We start from the raw sequence: 9,530 nt of genomic DNA on the forward strand, positions 1-9,530 counted from the left end.
CTGCCCAAATATAAGTATATATAACACTAGCCTACAACCCCCAGCCCAGAAAACAGAATCTCAGAGCTTGAAGGCCTTCATGGGAACCCTCTTCACAGAGGGTTAACCAGACTCTACACAATGATCGGAATATGAGTCCCATCACAGCAAATTTTCAATGTTTTACACTTATAGTGACACTCCCGAATGCTGGAACACTTAACAATATGATGAAAAACTAGACTGACATGAGATATTTAACACCCACCTCGAACAAGACTCACGCGACTGAACGACACGTACGCCCAGGGCGATGTGTGGATAAACTCGTCTGCATTGTTAGGACCTGAAAGGGTTTGGCTTTTAATCAGCACACATGCATTCACGGTTCATAAAAGGCGAAGAGGAATGTTATAGCGTCGATCCATTTATGCATTCAATAGTTTTCAATGATATAACAATGTTATCTATATTGCATCATACACACTACCCAGATATTGCACATTGTTTGTTTATTAGTTCTTACGGCGGCCCTGTTTAAGTAAGGGCTGTATAAGCACTGGTAACCCTTTAATCTTTACAGTGGCTTATTACTTGAGACCTTTTCTTTTCTCCTTTCTAACTTTCTGGGGTATCATGATATGTATTATTCAGGGCATAGTATGGGTGGGGTCAAAGTTAAGTTAACCTGGCCTGGTGGACAACTGGAGTGTTTTGTGAGTTAACTTCTGAGTTATCATTATTAGGTATTACAACATTATCCAAGTGGTTGGCCTACGTAGCATTAGAAAAATGCAGTTGACCCAAATGGGAACATGACCCCTTTGGAGCGCCATTATCAGCCACGCTGATCTGACCACGCCCCCCGTTGATCTGACCACGCCCCCCCCTCGGCTCTGACGCGCGTCTCGTCCAGAAGGAGAGTGGAAGCGCCGCACGGAAAAGATTATATCTATCCCCCGCCACGGTAAACACATTGCAGTTTGGTTCCTGAAGTGCTCGGTATTGTGTTAGAGTCTCCACTACTTGGGTCTCTTGTCGGTCTGGTGTCCCGGTGTGCAGCGACTTGTTGGAAGAGCGTGACCAAAGTTGGCCTCAAGGTAACTAGCGGCTAGGTTAACAACGCTAGCTCTTTTAGCTAGCCTGGGGCTGGTGCTACTATTACTCAAGTGTCCAGATATGCCTCACCTAACGTGGCACTGGGGCCCGGGAGGGGATCCCCCCGTCATAAGCTGCTGGTGTTGGACGGAAACAACCTGTGGCTCGTTGGTGTTTGCGTTTCCTCTGAGGTTTAAAGCGAGGAACTTCATGCATTAGGGGAAGTTCATGATGGTTCTGCAGCAGCACGAACTTCACTAATGAAGTTTGTGTTGGATCTGAAGTTTGCATGCACTTCACTAGTGAAGTTCGTGTCGTCTCCTGCAAAACATACGCAAGCTGCAGATTAAACCCCAACATCACCATTGAATTTGGTGGCTCTGCAGCTTGCGAGTCCATCAGGCTACTTCCCGCAATCTGCAGATCCAACAGGGACTTCACTGGTAAAGATCCAACACGAACTCGTAAAGTCCGTGTTTGATCTGCAGGTTGCGTGTGTTTTGCAGGAGACGACACGTCGTCGTGAAGCGCTATGTTAAAACGCCCCAGGGGGGCTTTTCGTTGCTTCACTGTGGCGTAGACCTCAGTGTTTTAAGGTTAATGATACAAGTGATTCCGTCCACAGGTTCCAACCATCAATGGTTTGAAGGGTTGAGTAGGACACACCGTCAACATGGGGGCAGTGGTCTCTCGGTGGAAGGTTTGTACGCAAGCATTACGTCCGTTTGAAGTTTGAATACAACACACATCTTCATACGGTTGTTTAGTATTATGGAGTACTTTCAGTAGGTATTGCTGAACAGAAGCGTGTATAAAGGCATGTCTACTTTATGGTCTGACTTGAACAACATTTAGACTTTTTTAAAGTGTTATCAATACTACTCTAAACATAACATAGGATTGAAAGCCATTGTTTTATCGCATGGAAACAACTTGATAAACCCTCATCAGCCCAGTCATTTCTGAACGCTTTACCTTGCAGAGCAAACCTTCGACTGTGGACGTTTTGGAAGGCATCGATAAGGTATGTTTGGACCAAAGCAGCACTGATATGTGAGAATGTGGTCGCAGCCAAACAGCCCACCAAGCAGCTAACTGAAACGTCGACCCTCTGGGAACTATAAGGGGAATAGATCAAACTGTGACCTCACCCAGTGCAAATCAGACCAACTTCCCGGTGTAATTCTATTGAGTTTTTAATCTTAACAACAAGACCTTTTGGATCCACTTGATTTCATTTTGTATCTATTTCATAGTTCCCTACCCCCCCCCCCCCTCCCTCAAAGTGTTGCAGAGATGCAAGTTGAAGCACTTACACTTTTAATTTTACATTTGTTTTAATACTGGCCAATCAGTTGGGAGCATGCACTGGGGTTAAGGAATCGTTTCTGAGGGAAAGGGCCAAGTCGTATGAATCACCAGGCCATAGGCCTAATGATCCAAAAGGGCCTCCTGCAATAATTGGATCTGGAAACCAGACCAGTAAAGTGCTGTAAAGCATCTGTTTCCTGCACTTAGCGTGCTAAAGAGAGAGCAAAATACGTGATCACAATATTATGGACGCAAAGAGAGGAGAAGTGGCACTAACCCTGCTACTAGGTTGCGCTAACGCTAGCAAAATCTTCTGCTATGGTTCGCTTAGGCATTAGAATCGGTATATGGAATTAATGTTGACGCATTACATTGTTAAGCCAGAAAGCCAGGAACTTCCTGGTTTTTGTGAAGCCAGGAACGACATTTATGATGGTTTCATCACCAGACCGGTATTGTCTTTTTGCAATGTCTAATGCTGGTTTAAAAAATGGGAACAATATGTGTCCAGACCGTTGTACAACGAGCCGCTGAGCTATTATGTCATGCATGTTTTTGAACCACCATTTTGTGAAACTGGGTTAGAGGAATATTCAAGTCCTGAAAGGGGAAACGGTTTGAATAATAATCACGGTGTGGCTCTGTCATAACTCGTTGAACGCAGATGCGAGTTCAACACAGATCGCAGAGTGACAGGAACACATGCTACAGCAGCACTGTTTTATTCACAGAGTAGAAGCCAGTGCTATTCAGTCGGCACGCTATTTTTAGCATGGGTATTATGGCCTGTGTGATCCCAGTGTTGATCTCCTGTTAATAAAAGAACAGCCATGAATGGCTAGTTTGTTGTACTTACCTGAGGGGGAACTTTCACATGACACTCTTTGTTTACTAATGTTTTGCTTAGAAACGCACAGTCGCACACCACGCTGTGGTTAGGAGTGGCTGACAAATAAAACTTGTTTTTCACAGGATATTCACAAATTGGAAGAACATGGTGAACAGTACCATAAGCAGCTGAAAGTCTGGGTGGGACGCCTGCTGATGTACTCGTGTCTGCTCTACCTCATCACATGTGCTGTCGTGTATTTGTGGTACCTTCCGGAGCAAACCATAGGGCGGGTGATACTGGCCCTGCCCTTTGTCGTATTCCCGTTATTGTACGTAGACCAGAATTCTTATATCCAATTTCACAAAAACACAAAAAATATTTTTAGGATTTGAACCGTCTAAACTTCATGTTGCAGAGTGTGGCTGCTCCGAAAGATGCTAATAGCTCTCTGTGCGTGGAGAACAAGGCGAAACGGTGAGGGTTTGATTGTTATGCATTCGAAATTGGCTCTTTAATATATTGTTGGAGGATTCATTTAATCTGAAACATTTGTTTAATTTTCACAGATGAAAAATTAGAGGAACTGAAAGTGCAAAAAAGGAAAATAGTAAGTTCATGCATTTGTTAAAGGTGTAGTATGTAGAGTTGAGTGGCATCTGGCGCGAAAGACTTGGCAGAATAAGAATATTAATATTCAAGTATGTTTAATTCATTTATAATCTGAAGATTGAGTGGGTAATTCAGTTGGTGGGCAATCTGTAACCTCGCCTCTAGATGGCACTAAATCCGACACGCATAACCTTTAAACTTGATGTCAGTGCTACATTAGGTAGGCCAATAATCATAATGATGCCTCCTTTTCTAAATGGATCCAGAGCCTAGACAGCTCTACATTAACACCACATTCAAATGCCTGCGATCCATTTCCTGTTTCATCTGGGTTAAGGAAGCAAACTTGTTTTCATGGCTTTGAATGGTGTTGACCGGAATTTCTTGTTTATCCTATCCTCCCTCAGCTGGAAGACGTTATGGAGACCGAGACCTACAAGAATGCTAAACTTATTCTGGAGAGATTTGATCCGGACTCCAAGAAAATAGTAAAACAACATATTCCTCCTCTCATTTTCATCTCACCTCATTGTTATTCCTGCGTGCGTAAACCTCCCTAATATCAAACCCCTTCTTCATATTCAGGAGCTGAATTCCTCCTTCAATTCCATGCAGATGACTCCAAAACCCGGACAAGGTACCAGGCTACCATCAACAAACGCACGCAAAGCTGAAACTTTAAGTGTGTCTGTGACTGGGGATAGTGACACTCCTTGATGCAGGGACACTTACCTGAGTGATGAATGATTAATCATCAGACTGACATGATGAAGCCAATACACATAGCTCGCCAAACACTCAAAGGACTACGTGGCACATCGAAGCCCAGGGCGATATGTGGATAAACTAGTGTGTGCATGTTGGGACCTGAAAGGGTTTGACTCCTAGAGGCGAGACATTACTTCACTGTTCATACAAGGCGCAGACCAATGTTACAGCATGCATCCGTTTAAACCTCATCAAATAGTTCTTAATGATATAATAATTTTGTCTGTCGTTTGTGTATAAGCAGGCTATCGCAACACCGAAGGTATCAGTGTTTCGCTTTATTTTCGTTTCTCCGTGACCTTACTCAGCCAACCTCTCTCCCTCCCTCTCTCTCCACCCTCCCACTTTCTCTCTCTCCCTCTCTCTCCACCCACCCTCACCCTCTCTCTCGACACCCTCCCTCCCTAACCCTCTCTCTTTCTCTCTCCACCCTCTCTCACCACCCTCTCTTCCTCTCTTCCCTCCATCTCACCACCCTCCCTCCTTTCTCTCCTCCCTCCCTCCCTATCCCTCTCTCTTCCTCTCTCTCTCTCTCTCTCTCTCTCTTCCCTCTCTCTGTTCCTCTCTCCTCCTTCCCCCTCTCTCGCTCTCTCGCTCTCGCTCTCTCTCGCTCTCTCCAACCTCTCTCTCTCTCGCTCTCGCTCTCTCTCGCTCTCTCTCGCTCTCTCTCTCGCTCTCTCCAACCTCTCGCTCTCGCTCTCTCCAACCTCTCGCTCTCTCCAACCTCTCGCTCTCTCTCGCGCTCTCTCTCTTCCTCTCTCTCCACCCCCTCCCTCTCGCTCTCTCTCTCTTCCTCTCTCCACCCCCTCGCTCTCTCTCTCTTCCTCTCTCTCCACCCCCTCCCTCTCTCTCTCTCCATTGTTAGATCTCCGCCAGCGCCACGTGGCCCCGCCCACCATCACCACCACCACCGCAGCGGGGGGGGCGAGCCCGGCCAACGCCGCCGCCCGGCCCCCACTGGGCCTGGGGCCCGCCTACGCCGGCCGGTCCCTCCACGGGGCTCCGGGCGGGCCCCCAGAGAGGACCCTGTCGGCGGCAGCCGCTCAGCAGAGCCTGATGAGGAGGCCCCTGACCCCTGGCACACCTGCTCCGGGAGTGGGTGAGTTACCTGCGCTCTGGGGGCCCGCTCGTAATGCGCTCCATTAAGGTGTGATTTAGTCCTCTCCGCCCGCCGCCTCCCTCGCCGTCGGGGGGCCCCCGGCGCGCGCCTCGTCAGCCCCGGAGCCGCGTGGCGGAGCCGTAGCGGGTAATTGTGGGAGTGTAGTTTTTAAATATTTTATTAAAAGGTTCAAGTCTCTTCTGTGCCCCCCCCCCCCCCCCCCACCACCACCAGCTCATGGCCGGTCCAAAGTTACCAACTCCAAGATGAAGTTTTAATCCGAATTTAAATGTATAACGCAACACAACATAAAACCTAGTAACGCAGAGTCGTTTTGCTTCTCTTTTTTGGTGGGGGGGGGGGGGGGGGGTATTATTTGTAGTCCCTTCTAAACAGTGGAGGAAAATCCATTTTTTTTTAAAGGCAATTATCGCACCACCAAAGTTTCCTCTGGATTGCCCGGGGGTATTGCATATTCAATATGAATTATTTCTCGCCCACGAACGCGCTGTAGAAGTTGAAACTCTGAGCTGGGGGCGAGTGTGGCTCCACCAGGAAGCGCCGTTGGGTAATTGCCTGCGCGGAACGCCAACTGTGAGGTGTGCCTGAGTTAAGATTACGTTAACTGTGATTAATTAGCCGGGCCGCACCGGTTCTCTTGGCAGTGGTGGGAGGAATCCCGCTAAATGTCTCTTAATACCGGTTAAAATGATTCCTTGGCATTCGACCCGGCTCACAAATGGCTTACATGACTTGACGCTCGCCGCGGCTTCTGTGTGAAATGGAAAGTGAAAAGCAATTTGATACAAAGAGTCACCACAGAGTTTCCATATGCTGGTAAATTAATAAACAGCAGGGTAGCGGGACTCTGCCAAGTCTCTGTGAAATGACCAGTCATCTTCCTATGATTGCTCTTGATGTTGGATTATATTAATTACCACTCACCAAACACAGCAGGGGAATGTAGCCGTGCCTCGCAAGTGAATTCTGGGTTTAAATTATTATGAAGCGTGGCTTGGGGGGGACTGGGGGAGAAAGGAGGAAAAACAGCAGCATTTTTGCATGACTTTCCGAGCCAACTGTTAAACTGCCCGTCGCACAGTGAGTGTTTCCTGCCCGGCCGGGGGTTGGCACTGATCTGTAGTCAGGCCTCCAGGCCGTCTGTGGCTAATGGGCGTCGCTGTTGTGTTTGAACAGGCATGCATCCCCCCGGGCCGCCCCTGGCCAGACCGGTGCTCCCCCGGGACCGGGGAACCATGGACAGGGTCATCGAGTACCTTGTTGGATACGGACCGCAAAACAGGTAGGAAGAGCCCTCCTACAGTGCCTCGCGCTCTCAGGTGGCAGTTCGGTTGCCGCCGTCTGCCGGCAGAACATGCTGACCTCCGTATGGTCACATGGATAGAGGTGTCGGCTAATGTGTGACCTTTGAACTGGGTTAATTTTGACGAAATATACAAAAATGCTCTTATTTTAATCTGTTTTTCCAGTCTGCCCATTTTTGTTTGTTTATTACGACGGACAAAGTGTTAAATATCTCACGATTATATGTGACATACTGATGCTGGTGTACGCCTTTAGAGTTTGTGTCAATAAACTGCCGGCCTGGTAATGGCGTGTGTGTTTTAATGCAGATTGCTTTTCCATCTCTTCCAGATATGCGCTCATATGCCAGCAGTGCCTGTCCCATAACGGCATGGCATTAAAGGAGGAATTTGAATATGTTGGTAAGATTTAGAGAAACACCGTTCTCTGTGTCAGTCTCCATCAAACACTGTGTCTGCGTTTGCCCTCCAGCTCTTGGCAGCCTAGTATATCATATGTCTTTTAAATGCCTCCGCCGCGACCGACCTCTGTAAGCAAAAACGGAACAAGATTGAATATGCAAACTAGCCCCGCACATCGATCTAAACGCTTTTATGCGTCGCCGGCATTTATCTTTTTATTGTTGTCGTTTTTTTCCGCATTCAAATATATTAACACTCGAGTGAATCAGGTGATGGTGTGACTAAGACGGTGTGTGTGTGTGTGTGTGTGTGTGTGTGTGTGTGTGTGTGTGTGTGTGTGTGTGTGTGTGTGTGTGTGTGTGTGTGTGTGTGTGTGTGTGTGTGTGTGTGTGTGTGTGTGTGTGTGTGTGTGTGTGTGTGTGTGTGTGTCATCGCAGCCTTCCGCTGTGCCTACTGCTTCGTCCTGAACCCGGCGAGGAAGGCCAGACCGCAGGCGCCGAGGCTTCCAGAGACGACTGCTATCGAGCCCAACATGGCGTCCGAGGCGGCGGCGCCGTCCTCCCTCCCCGGTGCCAACGTGGACGACGGGCGGTGCGTTGTGGGTAAGTGGCGCCTCTCCTCTGTTTGGCGTTGGCCTACGGTGCTAGCACACCGTAGAGTGGAAGCCGTCTTCAAATGCAACCCTTTGGAAAAACCTAACTGAAGTTGCAAAGTTGCAAAGTTCAGGTCTGGAGTTTTAAATGACTGTCAAAATTGTTAAAGTAATTAACTCAATTTGCCCGCTTAGTTAAGTCCCTCCTAAGAGAATATACTTAAGTGGATGATCTAACGGCAGGGGTTTGTTTTCATGTTCCCAGCGAAGACCAAGCTGGAGTTCCCCGGCGAGGTGAAGGCAGAGGAGGAGGAGGAGGTGAAAGCCTCCGTCGGGGAGGTCAGCACAGGGTCAGACGACCTGGAGGCAATGCCTGAGGAGGAGGAGGAGGGGGAGAAGGAGAAAGAGGAGCTCCCCTCAGAGAAGTCAGACGAGGAGCAGAACGTGTCCGCCATGGAGGTGGAGTAGCCGCCCCAACTCGATTGCTCTACGTCTTTTCTTTTCAGAATTGCATTTTTTTCTTGGTTAGTGCTCAGGCGATTGGGATAGAATTATTAAAAGGCGATTTTATCAAACGCATTTGTCTGAAGCGATTTGTGGGGTTTTTTCTAGGAGGGGAAACTGAAAATAGGAAATATCCGAGTTGTGTTGTGTTATCGCGTTCTTTTTCTCCTCGTATCATAAAGTTTACGTTTTATTTTTCACAATCAACCGGATTCGTGACTGAATGTACAGTTTTGCAAGGCCTCCACGGGTGCAAGCGCCATTCTCTGTTGTTGTTGGAAATACCTATTTTTATACATAGATAGGAAATGCTATTTATTGATAGCTCTCAATACTGTGCCTCTCAGGGCTGTATTGGACAATGTAGCCCCCGTAGCACCTGAGCTCAACATGTTTACACATCTCTTTAGCGCTAAGGATGATTTACAGAAGAGATATTTATTGCTGAAAGAGGAAAAATAAGATGTATGCTGGTGGTGTGCATCTCTCTAGTGCCTTAGCGCTTCAAGGCCATCATGCACTTTCAATAGGATGTTTGATGTGGAGGGGGAACGACCAGCCATATTAGTTTGTTTCTTATGTATTTATGAGTAACCTGTTTCCCCTTACTTATATTATCGTTTTCATACATCCAGTTTCTCCAGTACAAATAAATAATATTCTTATATTGTCTGTCGATATATATGTAATTTTAATGCTGTATACATGTATGATAAGGAAATAAACGTCAAGGAACCGTCTTCTGTATATTTGTTTGTTTTTGGCATTATCAAACGCTAATCTTGTTAAAATAGGATGCAGAAGTTCATTTGAATTGATCTGTATTTAAAAATATCTATTTTTTTTGTAGCTTGCTGTTAAAATGTCAGGTTCGTTAACATTCCTCCCTCCTTGTAAACCGACGAACCCTCCATTTTAAACTCAGCCTAAATACATGTTCCCCGGTTGAGTCCATCCATCAGACAGCCAATCGGGCGCCAGAGACCGTAATACGTCGACCAGAGCTCTGAT

At 47.1% G+C, this 9,530-nt stretch overlaps 1 protein-coding gene across 2 annotated transcripts; it reads left to right on the top strand.

Annotated features, from left to right (window-relative positions):
• Positions 1 to 835: 835 nt before the first annotated feature.
• On the top strand, positions 836 to 9,259 carry lnpa (limb and neural patterns a). 2 transcript variants are annotated; one of them, XM_060039920.1, is made up of 13 exons: positions 836 to 946; positions 1,703 to 1,777; positions 2,060 to 2,101; positions 3,361 to 3,548; positions 3,636 to 3,694; positions 3,787 to 3,827; positions 4,237 to 4,317; positions 4,415 to 4,466; positions 5,463 to 5,696; positions 6,894 to 6,999; positions 7,353 to 7,423; positions 7,861 to 8,025; positions 8,281 to 9,259. In XM_060039920.1, exons 2-13 carry the CDS (start codon positions 1,751 to 1,753, stop codon positions 8,481 to 8,483), a joined length of 1,269 nt encoding a protein of 422 aa, XP_059895903.1. In that variant the 5' UTR covers positions 836 to 946; positions 1,703 to 1,750; the 3' UTR covers positions 8,484 to 9,259. The 2 variants fall into 2 exon arrangements, with proteins under 2 accessions (XP_059895903.1, XP_059895902.1); XM_060039919.1 differs by having other exon boundaries at positions 856 to 1,079.
• Positions 9,260 to 9,530: the final 271 nt, after the last annotated feature.

The sequence above is a fragment of the Gadus macrocephalus genome, chromosome 20, assembly GCF_031168955.1.
Source record: "Gadus macrocephalus chromosome 20, ASM3116895v1".
NCBI classification, from domain to species: domain Eukaryota; kingdom Metazoa; phylum Chordata; class Actinopteri; order Gadiformes; family Gadidae; genus Gadus; species Gadus macrocephalus.